At 48.5% G+C, this 22010-nt stretch overlaps 1 protein-coding gene across 1 annotated transcript; it reads left to right on the top strand.

Moving 5' to 3' along the window:
• Window positions 1-8473: 8473 nt before the first annotated feature.
• Window positions 8474-20725, top strand: RBM38 (RNA binding motif protein 38). Its single transcript, XM_048963032.1, has 4 exons — window positions 8474-8786; window positions 9143-9266; window positions 9824-9878; window positions 19818-20725. Exons 1-4 carry the CDS (start codon window positions 8619-8621, stop codon window positions 20116-20118), a joined length of 648 nt encoding a protein of 215 aa, XP_048818989.1. The 5' UTR covers window positions 8474-8618; the 3' UTR covers window positions 20119-20725.
• Window positions 20726-22010: the final 1285 nt, after the last annotated feature.

Below are 22010 nucleotides of genomic sequence, written 5' to 3' on the forward strand. Positions count from 1 at the left end.
TTCATTGCTTCTTGTCTTTGTATTGGCTTATACAGCTTTGAATTCATTGATGCTTTAAAGGAAAAAAAGCACAAAAACTTAAAACGTATTTCTAATATCAAGCTATCCCCCCAAAACACTGACAGAATGCAAGGGCATATGTAAGGTTGCAATGCTTTCCTTTTAATTCAAGTTTTAGAGGAGTGTATCTATCTGTAAAGGTAAACCAAGACCAAGAAAGAAGCCAATCTGTGTACTTCAGTAAAAGCAGGCAGGTAAGCTCAGAGCTGTGTTACCTAAAAACAGGTGCACTTTTTGGCAAAAATTTGAAAGCCTTTGGATTTTCATTTTCAAAGCTAACAAGTGTGCAAGACAACAAAAGGGAGAAATAGTGTGAATTACAATGTCTGTGTACGATTTAAGATTGCTGCCTCACGTAGCTATCTTATCCCTGGGCATCGTCTGAAACAAAGAGCAGTGAGGTCTGCATTGGCAGAATGTCATCGCCTGCCTCCCCAACCTGCAGCAGGAAGGGAGCTGATGAGGAGCTGACATTGCAGCTGCAGCCTTAGCGAAGGGATGGCAGCGATCTGTGGGTGCCACCTGATGCTGGGCTGGACTCAGGCTCACAGGTATCTGTTTCAGTTCCATCAGAGGGTTTGTTAACACAAAGCAAACCTTTGGTTATTTGTGCCATTTCCCTGCTCCTGAAATTGGGATAGTGCTCCTTTAGGTAAAAGAAATTCAAGACTTTCATAAGGCAGCAGGAGGTGGAGGCATTACCACAGGGAGGGCTGTGTGCCTCTGGAGCAGTTTCACATTGGTAGAGCAATTCCAAATGTTTGTGTTGCAGCAGTTCTGCAAATACTTTCTGTTACAGTACATAAAAGATACAATACCTGCCAGCGTTAGCTTTGTAAAGAGAGACCGTTTTCTTCTGTTGACTAATTATCCAGTGAATACATTCAGTTTGAAGAGTCACTTCAATAATTTAGCAGGCAAGTGCCAGGTAATATAGGAGCTTTTGTCTTCCCAGCGGCACAGATCCTGTGTAACTCAATCTCTGGCTTTATGTATTCAAGGAAGTGTTTGGTGTAGCTCCTGTATCAAATGCCACTGAAAAGCAGGCCCAGATAAAAGATTAAGGTAATGCTCTTTGCTCTGAAACAGGAAAGTCTACCCTTTACTGTCCAGTGTATCTTTTGCAGGCAAGAACTGCTTTATAAATGTGAAATACACCTATGCTAAGGTCCAATAATGAGCCTGTTGAAACAACAGAAAAAAGCTGAAAACTGCTTTCTAAACAGGTCTTTGTCTTAATTTATGGCGTATCACCAAATATTTTTCAGTCTGATGCAGGATGCTTCCTGTCATCAACGTTTCTTTAATGCAGACCACTACTTGTGCTGCATTCCTTGGTTTGCTGGACCAGGTGAGGAGAATGATGATGTTCAGTTCCTAGGAATACCACGTAAGCAAAACCCAAATCACACATTTTCTTCAGCCTCTTCTAAGGAATTTATTCACATTTGTGCCTTCTGCCAGAGAAGTTTAAGTTCAGATGTCCTCTTCTGAGTCAAAAGTTTCAGTGATCTTTCCCTACCAGCCTACAATATCACAACTAACCTACAAGAAAGGGAGATAGGTTTTGTTTGGGATGGGCATGACTATTGCACTCAGCAAGGTGCAGAAATAATGCAGTACCTTAAACTGGAATCTAGCTAAGATGTCTACCTTGTATAGAAAGGCTGTTTATTCTCAATTGACTAAAACTGGAATTAAAATGCAATCTTTTTTAAACTTTCTTTGGTAAGGACAGCTGTCTGCCATGCTCCTGCTGTAACAGAGTGGGATTTATGTGGACTCAAAAGGACGGATACCACTTACTGACAGGTAGTTGCTTTCCCACTCTTTTCCTTTGAGATCTCCTTTTTCTACCTAATGTTAATTCATGGTCTAAATCAGCAGGGCTGCAGGCAGTAATTAGTTGCTTATGCTTTGATGTTTAATTTATGGACCAGTTTCTATATGTGAAGAACAACTTTACATTTGCTGAGAGTTATCAGATGATATCAAACAGTGTGTAGCAACACACTGGCTGGGTTGAAATGTCTTTCCACAATAGCACAAAAAGGTGGGAAGCATCTGTTAAGAGTACAGCTTAGTATAAACGTTTCCACTGAACCTTTTCTTTTTTGAGCTACTGTTCAAACACAGGCTGTGTGATGCAGTTAGTTCTCTGATGCTGACCTATGTCTTTCACAATGGCTTCGGTCATGCTGATCACCAGCTGAACACCTTCCTTTGGTGGTCTTGCCAGCAGCAGTGGAGAACTGAAAGAAGATTGAGCTCTCCAAACTATGGTGAACGTGGCAAGTTCTCCACTAGTCACTTTCCTATCATGGAGACATCTGAGACTGCACCTGCTGCTCCCTTGCTCTTACAAGGCCTTCTCTTCATGGGCTGTGCTGTTAATCCTGGTAAGGAAAGAGCACTGTTGTTTTTTATTCTTGTAGACTGATGAAAATGTACTTTGTGGTGATTCCATTCTGTGGGCCTGGAGTCCAAGGCCAGTCCTGGTGTATTATTCCAGAAGAATTATTTCCTGATACAGCACCAATTCATACGTTCCATTCACAACCTTGAATTTATTTCGAATAGAAACTAATCCATCAACCACCTTCTCTCTGAGAACATGTGCATGTGCTGTATACCCTCTTTGCCTCTGTGTTGCTGGCATTTGCCTGTTGAGGTACTGATGACGTTTCACCCTCCGCAGTGATGGCAACGTGCCGGCCGCTGGCTGCAGCAGTGCTGTGAGAGCTGGGTGCCACAGCCCAGGGAGCTGCGACCTCCTGTGACCCTGCTGCTCTCCTGTGGCAACGTGGTGGCTGAGGTTTTGCTCTTTAGCACAAGGCGTGCTGCAGGCCTTACAAGGCCGTGTAGAAACTGGAATCGTTCTGCCTGAAGTTCAGTCCAGGTAACTGCGTTGGTTTTCTTTGAATACCTTTCTGGACTCCATGGATACGGTTTTTGTATCCAATATCGATATGTTGTTTTGATGTCTAGACAGTTCAATTGTGTTCATATCCTGGGCAGAGCCACTGCTCCGCAACGAATCTTTGCTGCCTGGTGTTTGAACAGAGTAGACATAGCAACTAGAAGGCTTTGAGAGTTTCTAACCGTCTCTAAAGAAGGTTAATTAGACCTCATGCTGATCATCTGGTTTTTTGGTGTACAGTATTCTGCACTTGGCAGGTTCACTGCAGGCATTAAATATCCTCCAAAAGTATCAGAGTTTGTTTGGTAGATGGATTGTTCATCTCATTAGATGTGGCGAGGCAGAAGTCAATATTATGAAGGTCTAAAGGAGGCAGTGCAGATGGCTGAGAGCCTTCAGGTTCATCTGTGTGAAGCAGGACAGAAGAGCCCACCTCAGCTCCACCCCAGTGCTGTTGACATGCTCAGCTCTGCAGTCTGGCAGCTGTTAAGGATGCCCATTCTGCATGTACCAGCCTGCTGTCAGTCTGGGAGGTGAGACACCTTGCTGAATGTTTTACTTCACCCTGACCACTCTGGGGTTGGAGTGGGTGGGTGGTTCCTGCCCTGTTTGCTCTGTGGTGTCACACGCAGCTCATGAAAAGGCCATAGGATGTGGCCCTGTCAGCTCTGGTACAGATTGTTAGAAACATTCTGGCATTATTCTTTCTATCTTTTAATCAGAAAATACCACTTATTTTTAACAGCTCAGGAAATACTTGGAGAGAAAAAAAACATGTTGTATCAAAATGCCTGAAATTTTCTGCTTCCTTCCTTTAAGGAATGAAATGGTTGCTTCCTCATATTAAAATAATGGATTTTATGATTTTAAAAATGCTAACAGAAGTTTGAAGTTACAATTAATATTTCCCATGTGTACAATATTAAATTTAAGTTATGAAAACATTTGTTGAACTAATTGGAAAGCTTTGCAGTTTGACTCAAGCGGAATGGAAAAAATAAAAATGCAGGGAGGGCGCTGCCTCCTTTGCACTGAGCATCCCGATGAGCTCACTGAGTGCCAACAACCTGAACGGGCCAAAAGCCATCCTCCCCTGGAAGGTAAGGGCTGCATCACTCAAGGCAAAGAAGTCATCACAGTGATTATGATAAAACCGTTTGGCGTAGATTGCAGTGATGCCAGCAAACAAGTCGCTGTTGTAATCGAGGGCAGCGTTCTCATCACTTAGAAAGGCAGCAAAGCACCCTACAGGCAGACTGTGACAGTTCCCAGCTAGCAGGTCTGATCAGATTGTCTGCATCCTCAGAGCGCTGTTATCCCAGCTCCTCAGCGTGCTCTGCCCAGGCTGGCTATAGTTGGGTTGGCTCCACAGATCCCCAGAGGTGACCTGTGAAAAACAGACCGTGGAGGAGAAACTCCCCAAGAGCAGAACAACCAGCTCTGCTCTGTGGATACCAGCAGGGAAGGCACGACCACTCTAAGTGCACTGCAAGATGTTCAGCTGAAGCACAGTGAAACAAACCCTTTTACTTGCTGACCCAATCATCTGTGGTCCCAAGCACATGCTTCATTTTTCCGCAGCTCCTTCTGGGCCAGGAGCTTGTCTCAGTGATGATTTCCACCTCCCAGCAACAGGCAACCAGCAGAGTCCTGCACATCAGGCTGGACCTCAGTTTCATCAAGGCTTGCCACCAGCTGCTCCCAGCCGGCCACCTCGCAGGCAGCAATTCAGCACAGAAGGACTATTTTCCCTTTCTCGCCATCATGGCCCATTTTGGTCACGGATCTGTTACCACACAGATGCTTCACAGCCACACCTATCAGTCCCAAGCATGGTCTCAGCATGAAGGGAGTCTGTAATGTCTATGCTGAGTGCTGCAGCATGTGGAGGGGAAAGTGCCAAGCTGCTGTGCTGCATCTGAACCTGATGTGAGGAAACTTGCAGGGAAAGTGATGGTGAGGGTACCAGTGAGGAATCTCACCGGGGAAGCTCACTGCCACAGCTCATCTATTCTCACAGCTGGGAGCAAAGCTCTTGCAGTGGCAGCACCCAGCAGCTGGAAGTGATTTACCATCCACTGGACTTTGATTCCTGACATTGCCTGTCCACCGTGTGAAGTACAGGACTGGAAGAAAGGGGAAAGAAATTGCAAGATCTGCATGCATGCCATCAACAAAAGGCAAAGCACAGCACTCCAAACTATAGAACGTCCATATTCATGTGGCATCCTGTTGTGCTAGTTCATTGCAGGTTACCTGCAGCATGAAATCAGACCACTCTGTGTCCACTAGAGCTAATGGTCTGCCTGTGTGCAACCAGTGGAGCCAGCAAAAGAAATGGAGCATGCTCAGCATCCCTGGTTCTGAAATATTTCAGAACAGAAAATAATCCTACTGGAAGACTCCCACTAATGCAAAAGCCTATTCAAAGAGCACTCCTGACTAGGAACATCCTCTATTCAAATATTTTATTAAAAGTGGCCTGAAGAGAAAGAATATTTATTTTTTAATTCTCATTGCAGCAGCTCTGAATTAAGCAGTGGTCGTGGTGTGTTCAGGGCATCAAAGCAGAAAATCAGACAAAGGGCCCAGATGCAGAATTTCCTGCCATAACCTAAACCAAATGCCACTGAACGCAGCTTCCCCCAAGGTCTCCCTGCAACACTGCTGCTCACAGCCGAGCTGGTGGCCAGCATCCAGGCAGAGCATTAGTAAAACTAACAGACCAAACTGTTCCCACACTAAGTCCCTTGCTCTTGAGCTAACTTATTTAACTGCTGAGCATCTGAAAGGCATGTTTCATCTACTGTTGCAACAAGCAGTGAGTGGGTATCCATGACAAAATCCAAGGGCACTGCCCTGCAGCCACGAAGCCTTGGCTGAGCAGCAGCAGAAACTGGAAAAGGTCAGAGTTCCACAGTAGCACTGCTCCATTCTAAAAATAAAGCCCATCAGTTTCTTAAGAAACGAGGGACATTCTTTAATAGCTTTCAGATCAGATGTGTGCTATCTCAGCACACTTCTCCCAAACAAAGGAGAAATGTACGTGAGGACAGTACCACTGAGCCTCACTGGCAGCTGTTTTGTCCATCCCTGCAAGAGAGGGACAAGAGCAGGGCAGGCTTAACAGCAAGCAGGGCACGGGGCTAGCTTTCTCCCTGCAATGAGTTTGCTATCTGCTTTTCTTTGATCCTGCTCTTGTGCTGTCAGGCACACAGCTCCCTCTGCCACCATTTGTTTTCGTTCCTTTAGTCAGGGACGTTTCTATGGTTCTATACCTGTTTGATCTTACAGTGCCTTTGCTAAAGCTCCCAACAGACTCCGTGCACGTGGTTTGGTGACCTGCAGCTGCTCTGTGTTGGCTGTGGGATATGCTGCTGCTGGAGCCCACTGGGAGGAGCCTTTGTGTATCAGTTCTGCGTCAGCCTTAAGGAGTAGATGAACGTGAGTAGAAGTATATTAATGTAAGTAAGAAATCAGTGAGTTTTCTTAACTATGTTATCATGAAATTAATCTTCCCAGTGTGTATTAGGATAGGATGCTCTGGATGTGCCATACAATTCACATAAATCAGGAGTACTGACAGTTGCACACTGCTGCCAGATAGGACTTTTATTGCCTCTGTGTTGGGTGACCGGCGTACTTTTAATTCTTAATAACTACACAGAGCTTTATAGAGCTGTGTGATAGCACATATCAGATCAGCGTTGCTGCTTCTGTGACTTTTTGCTTGCAATCATCTCTCAGCTTTGTGCTGAGCGTTGCCCAGTGTTCCCAAGGCAGCTCTGTAGCTGGAGATACATCCAATGTCTGCAGGAGTTGACCAAAGAAGCTCAAAACATGCTCTTCTCAGGTATTCCTCTTATCATAATAAAAGCATGGGAAAACATCAGCTCCTGCAGCTTTGATCTGCTGGCTGAATCAAATCGCTTGGTGTTAGGGGGAGGCCAGCTCCCCCCGAAATTAAAGTAATTATATGTATCTCTATAATATATACATAGACACTTATTTTTTCTATTATAGATATATAGGCTCTCATAAAGCTACTCTTACTCACTTTCTTTCTCTTTTCCTTTCCACTGTGTTTGGGTAACATCTCAGGCTGTGTTTGTAATAGCTGCATCATGAGACAGGAGATTTCATTTCCCGTCCTGCTTGCAGGCTGTGGCACAGCAAATGTGTGCTCCCCCCACCCCCCAGTGCCAGTGGTACTGTGGGATTCAGAGCAAGGATTGAATCCTCATTTCTTTCTTCTCTTCTGACTGCAGAGAGCTCCCATTGCTGTCTCCACGAAAGAAGAGGAATTGGGTCTCATCCTGAGAGAGAGGTGGGGTGCAGTGAGGCAGAAAAGAGAACAGTATGTGTGATGGTTTTTGTTCTGATGGGTTTGAGTGGCGAGAGCTGAGATGTTTGTGGCGGCTTTCGAGGACTCCAGGAGCCTTGTCTTCCTTGGGGCAGGAGTCCATGTGCATGGTTTGAATCTCTGCCACCACGTGGAGCAGAGTGAGGGCTGTTAAGGGCTGGTGATTGAATGCCAACTGGGTTGTTACTCACCGAGGGTGGCCCAGAGGGCAGTTTGTGGGGGAAGTCATGCAGGCATAGGGCAACGATGCAGTGTCACAGAGGTGCAGCTCCCACTGTGTTCTGACCCCTGAGATGTGCCCTGGCTGTGGGCTGTGCTGCTGGGAACCAATGGCTGATGGTCCCTGACTGCTCCTTGTTCAGAGGGTGCTGCTGCTGTGGGATGCTGGCTGTGCCAGCCCAGCTCCATCTGCCTCTACAGCAATCAGTGGAAATGTGTCTTAGCCTTAAAGTCTGGGGCTTTAGGAATGAAAAGCTTAACGGCTTTCCTTTCTTCTCTTATGGAGCATAGGATGTTTAGAGCTATGGAAGCAGTGCAAGAAAAAATACTAATGAATAACGATGGAGTGCAACCTTAATGCATTCCTTTCTCTGGAAATAACTGGCTTTTCTCTGTGGGCTCTGTAGAAGAAATGTCTGTAGAGGCCGAGTCTGTTCAGAAGCCAGAGGATGGAGTCAGACCCTTCAATGGTTTTCTCGCTAAAATGTTACCCCTGCATTTATCGCCCGGCAAAACTCCTTCTGCCCCACTCTAAAACCATAACGCAGGATGAGCCGAAGGCTCCGAGGCTCCGGCTGATGGAAACCGGGGCGTGGGAGCTGCGGCGGTGAAGGGGTGCGGTGCGGTGCAGGAGACCCCCGCCCTCGCAGTGCAGCAGGAGGAGGCGGGCGGTGCCGGCGGCGCGCCCGAGGCGGGCTGTGTGGCGGCACTCCGCTCTCGGCCCCCGGCGCCCTTCGGCCCTCCCTCCCTTCCTCCGGGGCCGCCGCCGGTGCCCGGCGGGCGCAGGGCCGGACTACGCGCCCCGAGCGCCTCTGCGCGGCGGCGGTGCGGCGCGGGGCGGGGCCGGGCGCGGCCCTACAAAGGCGGCGGTGCGGCGCGCGGCCGATACTCACCGGCACCGGCGGGCGGGGAGGGCGGGCGGCGCCCGCGCTGACGGGACAAAGCGCGGCCATGAGCCCGCTGTAGGCCGCTGGGAGCCGCCGCCGCCTCCAGGGAGGGAGGGAGGGGGTTCTGGCCGCGGGTGGATGCCGGTTGCGGCCGGCCGCGCCCGGCACCATGCACACCGTGCAGAAGGACACTACCTTCACCAAGATCTTCGTCGGGGGGCTGCCCTACCACACCACCGACTCCTCCCTCAGGAAGTACTTCGAAGTCTTCGGGGACATCGAGGAGGCGGTGGTGATCACCGACCGGCAGACGGGCAAATCCCGGGGATACGGCTTTGTAAGTGCCGCCCCAGCGCTGCGCCGCGGGCCGGGCTGCGCGCGGGCGAAGGGCGCGGTGCGGTGCGGTGCCGGTACCGCTCCGTGCGTCCCCCGAAGTCCTCGCTCCGCTGGGACTGCCGGGACCGGCCCCGCTAAGTGCCCTAACGGAGCGCCAGGAAGGCGAGGAGAGCCGCCGGATGAGGGCAGCTCGGTGCGGGGCACGCAGCCCGTTTGGGCACGGGGCGCTCCGAGGAGCGGAGCGGAGCTGAGCTGAGCGCCGTACCGAAACGCGGCGGTAAACAAAGCGGTCCGGGCGCCCGTTGGCGGAGCGCTGCCGAGGCGCGGTCGCTACAAACGGCGCGGTTGTCCTTCCAGGTGACCATGGCGGACAGAGCCGCGGCTGAGCGAGCGTGCAAAGACCCCAACCCTATCATCGATGGCAGGAAAGCAAACGTGAACCTGGCGTATCTGGGAGCAAAGCCGAGGAGTATTCAAACCGGTGAGGAGCCCGAGAGGTCCGTCCCTCTCTTGTTAGGTTGCTGCGGCACGGAAAGAGTGCTCGGGCTGATCGGCACGCTGCCTGCTCGCCCCTGGGTGCTGCTGGTGGAGGACGCGCTGTGGTCGCGTTACCTCTGTGCCGTATCCATTACTGTACCTGTTACACCAGCACAGCGCACCCGAGTTCACGTAACTGAGTTAAAGCCCTTTTCTTCCGCGGCCGATCTGTTTTCCTGCTCTCCCCTCTGTTACGTCAGCGTTAGCACCGAGATCCATTTCAGCGTTTTGCCCTGGGGTTTAATTTTACCCGCGGTGCCGGGCGGTAGATGAGGTGTTGTGCCCGTTGTCTGTGCTGATGGCACCATCCTTTAATCTGAATCCCCATCTGCTGCGTGCTGTGTACCAAACGAACTTGCTCCTAAACGGGGCTCTAAGTTTGCTCACGCACGCAGGACACAAAATGGATGTGCGTTGGTCTGATGTTCTGTGTGTGTGTGCTGAGCCGCAGGGCACAGTGGGTGCCATTCGGTCATATTGTTTTCCTGAATGTTTTTTCAGGTTTTACCATAGGTGTGCAGCAGCTCCACCCAGCCTTCATCCAGAGACCCTTTGGGTAAGTGGATGTTGTTTCTTAACAGTCGGGTGGAAATCAGACTCGCAAATCAGCTTCCTCATTATTTAAAATGCGTGAAAAGAGCCTCAGCTCGGGAGAGGGGAGTTGCAACAGCTGTTGTTAATGCTGGGAGCGCTTTATTTCTGGTGGAGATTTCAGAAGTTTTGTGCATTTGTCAGCTTTCATATAATTCCCAAAGATCCTCCTTTATCCTCAGTAAGTCTCAGTCACAGCAGACCCGGCGCGCTGCTTGCTGCTTTGCCAGCTTCAAGAATTCACGAGAATTCAGATATATGGAAAGTAGTTTCTCTGTTGCAGTACTTAAGGTGTCAAAGCAATTAAGCAAATTCTGTTCTCGTGTTTCTCAAATAAGAGCTGCTTCCTCTGTGCCGTTTCCCACGTAATAATGCTTGGGTACAGTTTTATCCTAGAAAACAAATTGCATTGGAAACAAAGTCTGTTACTTAATGAAAGTAACACTAGGTCAAAAATTGATTTTGGACAGATGTTATACAAGGCTTGAATAGTCTGCAAAAGTGGGCTTTTGTCTGCTGTTTTCAATAGCTTATACCATCCCTGCTCGGTTAGAAAAGTCCTCTTTTTATACATCTAATAGGATCTGGCAGCTGCTCGGGAAAAGACAAGTGTGCTTCACGAGAACAATAGTGACTGTCATACTGCCTTCATTTAACTGTTTAATGATTGATGCCTTTCCTTTTCTATGCTATTTCAGAAAGTGAATATTGATAAGGTTTTTTATTATTATTTTCTAAGAGCATTAAGAAAGTAGTGCATTTTGTAAGGCTTTTGAGCACCTCTCTGTTGTAGTTTTTATGTGACAAATATAAATAGATGGGATTTTGGCCTTTGTCAACAGAAATATTTCATCCCTTCCCTGTTTTCTGTTTGTAGCACTTCTTGTGCCTTTTTTGAGGGATGAGGGGGAAGAAAAAAAAACGAGCTAACAACAAAATAGAAACTTTCACTCCTCTGCCCTCACGCCTGCAGTTGCCAACTGCCTGGGTAATCTCATTCCACTGAGTTTATGGGTGCAAGAGGCTGTGTTGCCACAATAGCGCGCTCCCAGTGTATGCGTTGTGCACAGTTCAAACATGCCAGTTTTCATAAGTGGTCACAGCTCTGTTGGAAGGACTTGAAGAACATCTGTCGTGAAACGAAGAGGAGTTTTTTTGTGTGTGAGAGTCACAATAGCACGGATAGAGAAGCTGTTGTTCTTCAGGAGTGTTGGGAGATACAGCAGCTTTCGGAGCCTTGGAGGTAGGCAGCGCCTCTGAGGCTTTCCAAAATGCACGAGAGCACACAGTAGAGCTGGGTGATAAAGCCCAGCACGTTATGAGGTTTTTCATGAGCAAACAGGCGAGGTGTGCAGGCAGGAGCTGACCCTTGCCTATTCCCCATGCAGACGATCTGCTGTTCCTTCGTGTGCCTCCCAGCAGCCACAGCTCTGCGGCTGTGGAAAACGTGGTTTTTCTTTTTGAGCAGTTCACTTCTTAGCTTCAAATCCAGAAAAATGTGGGATCGAGTGAGTAGGTGTTCCCTGTGATCTAGGCGGCTCCTGTTCCACTTCTTGGTTTCATCATTAAGCCAGCAGAGCTGCACTTGGTGCATGCAGCAGAGAGCACTATAAATTATTTATCAGTTGCCAAGAGACAGGAACCAGGAGACCAGAGGGGTGGAAGGAGAGAGGATTATATATCGTTATTTGCAAGCATCGGTAAACATGAATTTCGTTGCATTCAGTCACCACTGGAGCAGAATGGCAATGGTTTGGCAGAACGTGGAGCCATTTACCTGAGCACCACGGCTGGGGCTGTTCTGTGGCTTCTGAGCACAGCATCAGGTGCTCAGTCAAGCAGTGGGGCTTGGCTGCCAGTTTTCCCTTTGTGTTGTCATTAGATCAGCAGAAACAAGAGCCTGCCAGGCTCCGCTCTCGTATTCCCTTGAACTCACCATGTTCTTTGTCCTCTGTGGGATCTGAGGATGGATGAGGAGTTTATCGGGGTCTGGCAGTCTTTGGAAGTGCGGCCAACTTGCTGTTGCTCATTTGCTGTCCACATTGTAGAGCAAATCCTGGTCTTCCCCAGACAGAGCTCTCTATTTTCTCTGCTTTGCTGCACACGAGGTGTTGCAGGGTTCTCCCTCCTGTACCTTCTGTCTCTGCAGAGTGTTTGCATCCAGGGATTGCCATAGAGTTTCCAAGTGATGATTGTTTATGGGACGTGGGGTGTTATGTGTGCAAGCTGGATGTGGCAAGGAAGAAATGAATGAACAGCCCATGATCTATGAGGCAGTTAGATAGGAGAAAACAAGCCACAAAATGCTGGTTTTTTGGTAAAACGTGAATGGAAACTATGATGAAAGTTACCCAAACATTAGTAAAGATTATTTATAAACCGAAGGCTTCCCCACAGCCCCAGGGACCCAAATGCAGCTGTAAATATTGCCCAGGGTATGCGGAACAGAAAGAGAAACCATGAGGAGCCTTTCTCCTTCCTCCTGCTGTCCTGGCAGGGGAGGCACACAGCAGACAGCACGGAGTCGGTAGTAAATCCTGTTTTGAAAGTAGTCTCTGGGCTGTGGTAACTGGAGATCTTAACAGTAATGTGAGGTGAGGGATATGGCTGTGTCAGGGTGACTTGGAGATCTGGCTTCTGGGGTTAGGGAAGCAGCCCTGGGGGCTCAGTCTGTGGCTTGTCGGTTGCACTTGGCTTGGGGGCAGGTGGGATTGCCCCAGCATTTGCCTGTGGTTACCAGTTGGCATGGAGCTGTGTTTATGTGACCAGAGGATGGGAAGACTCTGTAGATGGACTTATGTCTTAGTGCTGAAATGTCCCTATAAAGAAATTTTGAGAAATATCTGAAGCATCTTTGGAAGCTGCTAAGAGTACCTGCATAGGCCGCTTGGCCAGGAGCATTGGTGATGTGGCAGAGCTGCCTTGTGCTCCCATTGTGGTCCTCGTCTCTGGGACTCCTCCTCAGGGGAGGTTCAGGTTGGATATTAGAAAAGATTTCTTCTCACAGCGGTCAGGCACTGGCACAGGCTGCCCAGGGAAGTGGTGGAGTTGCCACCCCTGAGGTTTTCAAGGTGCATGTAGGTGTGACACTGAGGGACGTGGTTCAGTGGAGGAGGCTCGACGGTTGGACTGGGTAATCTTGATGACTTTCCTAGCCATAATGATTCTATGACCCCACTTCCCCAGGCTGGCTTGAGCCCTGCAGGGAAGGGGATTCCCTGGTTCTCCTCTTCCCAGCTGTGCTCTCAGCTCTGTATGCAGGCGGTGCATGGCAGCTGCATTCCTGTGGCTGTGCCTCAGCAAATGGGCTATCTGTGTGGGAGATCTACCAGTGGCTGAGTAAGTGACTGAGCTCTTGGAAACTTACAGCTGTCTCTTGCAGTATCCAGCTCTTTCCATATCTGCACATGAGATGTTGCTCCAGAGACTTCATCTCCCATCCTTCTGCAGTTGCTTATTTTGCTGGCCTGTGGTCCTGGGCGACACTGGAAATGGTTAAATCTCTGTGATTTTGACATTTCATGCATTGGTCTTGCTGCAGTGGGAAGTGAAGGAGGTCCCTATCTGTGTCAGCCCACCTCCCTTGCAGCTGCTTATCCTTAAAACTTCTCTACTGAGTTCAAATTAAGAAGAAACAAACTTTCAGTGGCCAGAGAGGCACAGGCTGCCCTTGCTCTGTTCAGGCTGACAGCTGGCACCCCCGGCTCTGACTTTCATTGCACCACGTCCCAGTGCTGGCTTGCTGTGGGACCCCCGGCTGCTCTGCTGCTCCTGTGGGGCAGGCTCATCAGCACCTGTTGTGTGTCGCGTGCCAATAACATGAAAGCTTTGGGGGTGGGTGATTTCCTAAGAAACACTCAAATTTGTTTTCCAAATGGCTTCAGCTGCTAGTTCTCAGGCATGCTTGCTGCTATTCAGACCAAAAGATTCCCAGTCAGGAAGAACTCTTTATTTTTTTTTGCTGTTTTTAAGAATAGACTTGTAGTTATAAATGGATCTGATGGCTTTGCAAACTAGGACGTCTACTTCAGGCTGGCAAATGTTGGTACTGGGGCCAAGGCCTTGGTGCTGTTGTTTTGGACGCAGTATTCTCATGTTCTGCATCTTTATAGAAGACACAAAGAGAGAACAGCCTGATATACTGACTGTATGTGTGGCTGTACAGCTGGGGTGCTGAGCTCAGGACACACTGGACCTTTCCTAGGGACCGAGCTGTTGATTCAGGCTTCACTGTGCCATTTGATGTATGTGAGGGAGAGCAGGGCTGAGCTGGCCCTGCCTTAGTCTCATCAACACGTGGCTCAAGCTGTGCCCTCTCCTCTGCGTGGCTCTGTTGGTGGATTTACTGTTCTCCGTCCCAAAGCAGTAGCAGCGGTGACCCAAGTCCTTTCCCCTGGTTGCAAGGAGCTAAGGAGCAGCAGCTGTAAGCCTGTCCTCTTCTGATCCATTGCCACTTTAATCCCAGGGCAGCGGATTTGTGCACGTGCCTGAATTTTGAGAGCAGCCCAGCCTGTTCCTGATCTCGTCTTTCTTGAGCGCAGCTGCTGGCCGCTGGTCCCTAACTCTGTGGTATTAAACACATGCCCAGTAATTCGAATGATAAATGCAGCTCTGACCAGCCTGCTTCTGAGCTGGGGACACCATGAGGGAACAGTTGTGCTGATAATTTGGTAGCAAGGACACTGGGTCACTTCTAAATATGACTTCTATAAAGAACTTCTTCCCCACAGATGGAGCAGGCTGCATACAAGAGCTAAATATACTTTATGATCACAAAAGATGAAAAGTCTTGGACCTCAGAATGAAAATTTACTCTCCTGTTTCTTAATTTCTTGATCCCGTAAGCAGGATTGCACTGACCCTGATTCCCTGTGTGTGTCAGCTGCCCTGTGCCCTCGCTGGGGGCTTGGGGCAGTCGCTGAAGGCACAGCTGGCAGCAGACACCCCAGAAACACTTGAAATCAAATTTCTTTCTTGTCTGAGCAACCGCTTGTTTTATCCATTATCTATTTCTGATAGAAGAAAACCTATTACTTCACTGCTTCTTCTGGAGGTAAAGCACTCTGCTTCAAAATACTTTGTATATCCAGGAAAGAACTTTGATAAATGTATGAAGATTTTAATTAAAAATCAGTGGAAAGAATCATATAAAAAGAAGCCTGCTAGAAATACTCAGTTAAATGTAGGCAGCTTAATCTATATATTATTATCAAGCTTGCCAGGTACTGGAGAAGACTTTAAAGATGTTTCTGCAGCTTTTGCACCTTCCCAAAATGCAGAGGAACGTGGGAAAGCTCAGTTGAAAGTGGAATTTCTGGGGCTTCCTGGACGTTAATCTCTCAGAGCCATTAGTTTTCCTCCTATGTGGACACAATGAACTCATCCTACTGGCTTTCTCTCCTTGATGCTGAAGGCACCTGCAGATGACTGAGGTGAAGAGTTTTCTGCTGCTCCAGTCAGTCTGTCTGTTTTGGCTGTGCTGATAACTGTGGATCACTGACTGGCTGTGGATAAACTTCCATGTGGCTTTTTCCCTGGTGCCAGATGGCTCTTGTTTCAGGCCGATTTTATTTCCACCTCTTCTACCTGAGTGGTTTCCAGCCTGCTTTTCCAAATCTGTTTTTGGTTTGTCCCACTATACTTTTGTTTGGAATTACTACTGGTTTTTCTTTTCCCCATGGGTGTGTGGGAGACAAGATGCAGAGGATAAAGCTGTGAATTGTTGAGCCTGGTTAACTGGTGGTGGAGCTCAGGATGTTACTCTCAGGCTCTTGGTTAAGAAAAAGGATTAGGTCGTTGTAGGAGATGTGTTCTCATCTTCGATAGGCATCCTCTTTCTGTTTACTTTTTTGTTCTTTCTTTTCCACACCTCTGCACTGGCTGTGCTTCCTGATGAAGGCGTGGATGGCATTTATTTTTATTTCTTTCTGTGGGATCCACCTTCATTAGTTTGCATCACAAAGTCAAGATTAGCTAAGGCTGTAAAATGATGGCATTACTGGGCTGTGTTGGGTTCTCAGCTACTGCAGTGCTCCCTGTCCCCTATGGTGTTTTTTTTCCCTGACAAAATGAAGTTAGTTTGAAATCATGAATGTTCATAGTAATCATAAATAGTTGGCATTTGTATTTCTTAAGCAGTGGTTCTGGGGTGCTCAGCTGTCAGTAGGGGTTGTCATTGAATCCTGCAGTATGCTCACTTTCTGCTCTGTACTGATTCCTGCCTGGGACAGTCTGTTGCAGCAGGCTGCTCCTCAGCCATTGCCACCAGCACACTGTGGCAACCAAGCAGGAAACTCAGTATGTACCTGTTTCCAAAGGACTAGAGCAGGAAGAGCAGAAGACAGACAGGCAAATCAGTTACAAGATGAGCAGAATTTTTTTTTCTTTTTTCCTTTTTTGGTGCTGATTTGTGTTTGTGTCACAGTAGGGTACATACACAGCCTCAGTGGCTCACCCTTGTCTGTTTGGAATCTGGCTGATGAGGCAGAAACCATTGACATTTCAATGCACGCTTTAATAGGGACATTTCAGGAATCAGAAGTTTGTCATGCCAGTGGTTGAAGCCCAGCCCAAATCAGTAAATGCTGATGAACTGCACAGTGGTCAGTGCAGAATCAGTGTCCCAGTCTGCATCAAACCGTTCTGCGTTGTGTTTGGATTTGAGAACAGGACTTGAATTTGTTGCATTTCTGCAGCCTGGCGCTGTGGCTGTAGGCATTGCCCAGGCACCAGTGTTTCACCCAGGGTTGAAGAGCCCAGGCAGCTCCTTGTGTGATGTGTGCTGTCCTTGTCCTTCAGGAACGTTGCTCCTGGGGCATCGGCCATGGCAGGATGTGTCTGTACATCACTTACACCACAGTGGTGCTGCACCACTACAGCCAGGGGTTTTCTCAGAGCAGCTTTGGTCTGATGCACTTAGACTCACAAATTCTCTTCAAAATCTCTCTTCAAACCAATCACCCAGGCTATGGTTGGACATGTTACTTCTGTGCAGGCAGTTTTTACGTTGCTGTGGTACCTACCAGCTGGAGCCCAGCATCCCATGATATCACTGCTGGTGCTGTGTACCCAGAGGGCTCAAACACATCCGTCTGTCCTGGCATCACGTGTTGGGGCAGTGTGGGTGTCTCTGTAGCAGCTGACGGGTCAACTCTGGTGGAAATGGAGGCCAAATTCCTGGGGAAGTGCTGCCGTTTGTGCCTGCAGTGGCAGACACAAAGGGCTCTGTTTCTTTTATTCTTCAAGGACTAAATGGCTGGCCATGGCAGTGGCATTTGTGTGCTGATCTGTGAGGCTGCCAAGAGCCCCGTGCTCCTTCTTGTTTACTAAGTGTCTGTGTGATGCTGTGTCCCTCCTGACAGGGGACTGCACTTAGTCTCCCACCTTGGCAAAGGCAGCTCTTGTGTGGCTGGCGGAGCTCGAAGGGGCCGGGAGCTCCAGCTTTCTCAGACCAGCACACTTTGCAGGGGTCTGAGTGATTCTTGCTGGGCCTTCACCCCCATTGCCACCAATGCCATCAGCATCTGCTGCATCTGCTGGTGGAGGCGATGGGGGTGGTGGCAATTGCTGCTCACCTGGGTGATGTTTCCTACTTGTGCTGTGCGTTCTGGATGAAGTTCCCTTCTGGCTTGCAGGGCCTGTTGTGGAGATGAGGAAAGCTGCAGGGAGGAAGGGAAGGCATGTGAACACATCTCATTTTGGAAGATGTTCAGGTTACAGTTTGCTGGTCTGTAGAAAAATACAGCACTCCAAAGGAGGTTTTTTTTGTTTCTTTTTTTTTTTTTTAAGATTTTTCAAATATAACAAAGGAGGGAAAGGTGTTTCAAGACCTTCTAGAGATGCTAAATGCAGCCAGCAGTTAACTTCGTCTGCTGTACTGGTTTTGTTGTCTTTGTAGCTGCAAGTAATCCAACTCGCCTTATCTTGGGTTGACAAATGACTCTCCATCTATATGCTAATTCAGAAGCCCAGACTCCATAATATCTGTAGTGAATCTCCTATAACTAAATGCTAGAAACCCACAGACCAGAAGAGCCTTCCCTTCACACAGAACATGATGCTGGAGTTTTTTCAGTGCAGTAAATTGATGTGTGATGCGTGCCTGTGTATGCGCTGGGCTGGGATTTATTTCTGGAAGCAGGGTACAAGAATACTCCTTGTCTTGTTAGCTAATGGTGCTTTTTATTCAAAGAGGCACTGAAGAGATGGAAACTTTCCTTGCTGAGGAAGTAGCAGTCTAGGATGTTGCAGGCTCGCTGTCTCTTTGGAGCATGCTTCAAGAGGAGCCATGTGCTTAGAGACAGCCCCTGGAGCATGCACTCACATGGGGTGTAGCTTTGATGGATTTCCCAGAGGCTGTCAGCCCAGCTGGGTCATTCCACAGGCAAAGCTCGATGGCCCAAGGAAGAGGCGCCTGCTGCAATCCGATGCGAGCACGGGACATTGAGCCTGAGGTCTGAGCTCTGGTGGGAGCTTCTGACTGAGCCATGCTGGTCTTAATTTGGATCACAACTGCAACAAAAATGATTCAGTGAACGTCTGACACCTCATTGCATTCTTGTTAGTCACTGGCTGATATCAGGTACTGTGTATTTTTGGACTGAAAGGCTCCCTGTGAGCTCTGGAGGTGGCCATTGCATTTAATCAGCCAAACATGGGGGTGCTGCTCCCTGCCATGCATCCTGCCCCATGCCTGTGCTGCCACCTCCTTTCATCTGAAGAGGCAGAGTTGTTGAGAGGAGGAAGGATAGCAATCATTCTGTCATAGTGCAAATTGCCTACAGAAAAAAACAGTGTGCGAGTGGCAAAACAAGAGAAAGATCAGATAACGTGTGTGCTTGTTTGGGGAAAGCCTTTCTCCTGCCTGAAGAGCGGGTGAAAGCATCCAGTGCTGGCTGGAGAGCAAATGGGAACAGCCCCGTAGCTGCTGGCAGGGGCAGCCCCAGGGCACTGAAGGCAACGCTGAGACCCTGGGCGGTGCTCAGATGGGGTGAGGGAGTGAGAGGCCCTGCAGAAGCTTCCAGGCCACGGCTGGGGCAGCGCACGGGGTTCTGCTGCCCTATTTCTGACAGGGATCAAATGGAAGAGTGGGTCCCTGAGCAGCTGAGCTCCGCTTCGCAAAGCGCTTCAGGCATGCAGCAGCCTGCAGCGTGTGAAAAGCCTGTGGGAGGCTTTTAAAGTGGTCGCGTTTGAAAATGCACTGTCACACACATCCACACAACAGTCCCCCAAATGCCTGAAGCTGCATAAGCGTGGTGCAGAGTTATACCTTGGTTTTTGTTTGCCAAAGCAAGTGGGGTTTGGGGGTGGGGATGAGGAGCTGTGTGGGGTATGTCTGTGTCACTGCTGCCACTCAGTGCAGCACGGCAGTCCGATGGAGAGCCTTTGCACATGGCTGGCACCTCTTGGGGCACGGGGCACTGCTTTTTGGTTGTAACGTGCTGTCAGCTACTATTTTGGCAGCCCCAAATCTTCTCATGGGCATTTCCTTCTGTTTTTATGTATTTATTTATTAGTTGCTTATTAGCAGTTCCTAACAAACGAGTAGGCAGTCCTGCATTAAGCATCCCCAGGATGGCTTGGTCTGTGCACGGCTCGGTTCCTGCCAGCAGCACCTCAAGGTACAGACCGGTGATCCTGGAGTGCTGCTCTGACCCAACAGCCACCAAAGAGCATGACGGGGGGGAAGAAAACCAGAAAGAATATCTCGTGTTTTACAACAAACACATTGTAGCGTTGCCCTAAACATCCCGTGTTATGGAAACACCAGCCTAAATGTGTGCTAACTGATAACAGCCAGGAAGGCCCGGGGAGCAGCCCATGGGGCACGGGGAGGGAGCATGGAGGTGACGGGCAGGGACAGCGGGCCGGACCCCTCACTGACCCTCTCCCTTTGCTCCCACAGACTCACGCCTCACTATGTTTACCCCCAAGCTATCATTCAGCCCAGCGTGGTGATCCCCACCCCCGTGCAGTCCATCGCATCTCCCTACATCGACTACACCGCCGCCAGCCAAGCCTACTCCCAATACACCACAGCTGCCTATGACCAGTACCCCTACGCTGCCTCTCCCGCCGCGGGCTTTGTGGGTTACGGCTACACGGGGGCTGTGCAGCCCCCCATCACCGCCAGCACCCCGGCAGCGCCCGCCACCGCCTTTGTGCAGTACCAGCCCCAGCAGCTGCAGCCCGACCGCATGCAGTGAGCCCGCCTTGCTGGGACAAGTCCTTTGCAATGGAAGGAGACAATTAGGACAACAAAAGCAACGGCAAAAGAGAAAAAGAAAAAAGAAAAAAGAAAAAAGCCACAAAACAAAACCAAGATGCAAAAAAAAAAACAAAAAAAAAACCCCAAACCAAAACAAACATAAAAAAAACAAGGAATAAAAAAGAAGTCGCCCTGACCTGTCTCCCATTTATTTAGGTGCATATCAATACCTAAGCTATTTCTAGTGTTACGGGCAAACCCAAAGCCTTGCAGTCTGACTGTGCTCACCAAGAAGGACTTCGGGTAAGTTGTTTTTCAGTCTGGACAGATCGCGTCTTGAAGATGTTCTTAAAGTGACTGAAATGATTCACAGGAAAACTGCAGCTCCTCGCACGTGTCGCAGGCTGCTTCCATCACCCGTGGGCTTCTTTCTGCCCCCCCAGCCCTCCTCATCGAACCTGCAATTTTCTTATTTACTGTTGAGGTACAGAGGTACTCGGAGAACGTGGAGAAAAGCAATCTTATTTTTTGGTTGTACAAAAACTTTGTAATACTCAGAGATGCCTTACAGAGAAAAAAAAAAAAAAGAAAAAAAAAAAAGAAAAACTATTTTTTAATATTTATTGCGATTTTATTCGCATGAGCTGTGAATTGCAGACAGAAGAATAGTAGTAAGTATCTGCCTTGTTTAATTCTCATTTTACTAAATTATTGTACGTAGTTAAAAGTTCCTAAGTAATTGCTGAATCACTTCAACTTGCAAAAGGGAATATCAGCTCGAGGGAGGGCCGAATATTCCTTTAGTCAACGCACTGTACTATTTTCTTATTGTAATTGTTACTCTGTTAAGATTATCTCAAATTTAGGTATATTTTTAAAATGCAAAAAAAAAAAAAAAAGCAAAAAAAACAAAAAACCAACCAAGAATACCGAACATTTTGTCTACTTCAGTAGATCTTTTGTTACAATGCTGCAAACTATGGAGACATTTACAGTATTTATGTCAGAGATTTGGGGCTGTTGGCCAGCTAAGCTTAGGAGAATATCATGAGTGGAGCAAAAGGAAGAAAGGTGTTATTCACTGAACAAATGAGTAAACGTGACCTTTTTGTGCTTATAACGCAACAGCCAAATAAAGGAAGAGAACAGGCAATGTAAGTTAAGTGCATTTCTACAAAGAACAGCAATAAACTATTTTAACTTTTAAAGTGATTGGATACTGTTACGGAGTCATGTTTGCTTGGCTGGAGTGCATTAGGGTGTATCAAACCAAGCTGTTGCAGCTGGCCTCTGTCTGCGATGTGCCAGGGTGGGACCTCAGCCCAGCACTGCGTTGCGTGGTCACTACCTGGGCACAGCATGCACTGTTGGTTGCTCTGTGTCTCCCTGTGGCTCTCGGCAGCTGGGGCTTTCTGAGCTCTGGGAGCATCGTGCTGGGGCTGTGCTTGGGCACAGGTGCTTGAGCACAGGCAGTGTGTGTGGAGCAGGGCAGATGGGTGCTGAGCCTGTGCAGCAGTGCTTACACCTCGTGCCGCCTCAGTGCAAAGCCAGGCAGCTGCCATCCCATCTCAGCCCAGAGCTCTCAGGCAGCAGGCAGTGTTCTGCCCCAGCCCTGCCTCAGTCTATGGGCTGCAGAGGTGCCTGCATCCCCTGAACCTCCTGTGCATTGCTCACATGGCCACATGTGACTTGACCTCACTGACTTGCTTTAGAAATTTGGTTTTCAGATTTTGACAATTAGGAATTTCCAACATTTGTTTTTAAAAGTAAATAAAATGATTCTGTTTGAACACGACAGCAATCTATTTAATCTCTGCAAAGGCGAGGGCAGGACTGGTGCCAAGAAGTGTTGCATCTTTGGCACCAGGTTGTGTTACTGCTCAGAGGTGA

Source organism: Lagopus muta, chromosome 16 (assembly GCF_023343835.1).
Source record: "Lagopus muta isolate bLagMut1 chromosome 16, bLagMut1 primary, whole genome shotgun sequence".
NCBI classification, from domain to species: Eukaryota; Metazoa; Chordata; class Aves; order Galliformes; family Phasianidae; genus Lagopus; species Lagopus muta.

Bases quoted from the DNA above. Each gene is read 5' to 3' on its own strand.
- RBM38 (XM_048963032.1), top strand. From the start codon at position 8,619: ATGCACACCGTGCAGAAGGACACTACCTTCACCAAGATCTTCGTCGGG. The intron at 9,267-9,823 runs GTGAGGAGCCCG...ATGTTTTTTCAG, and splicing joins GCCGAGGAGTATTCAAACCG to GTTTTACCATAGGTGTGCAG. The intron at 9,879-19,817 runs GTAAGTGGATGT...TTGCTCCCACAG, and splicing joins TTCATCCAGAGACCCTTTGG to ACTCACGCCTCACTATGTTT.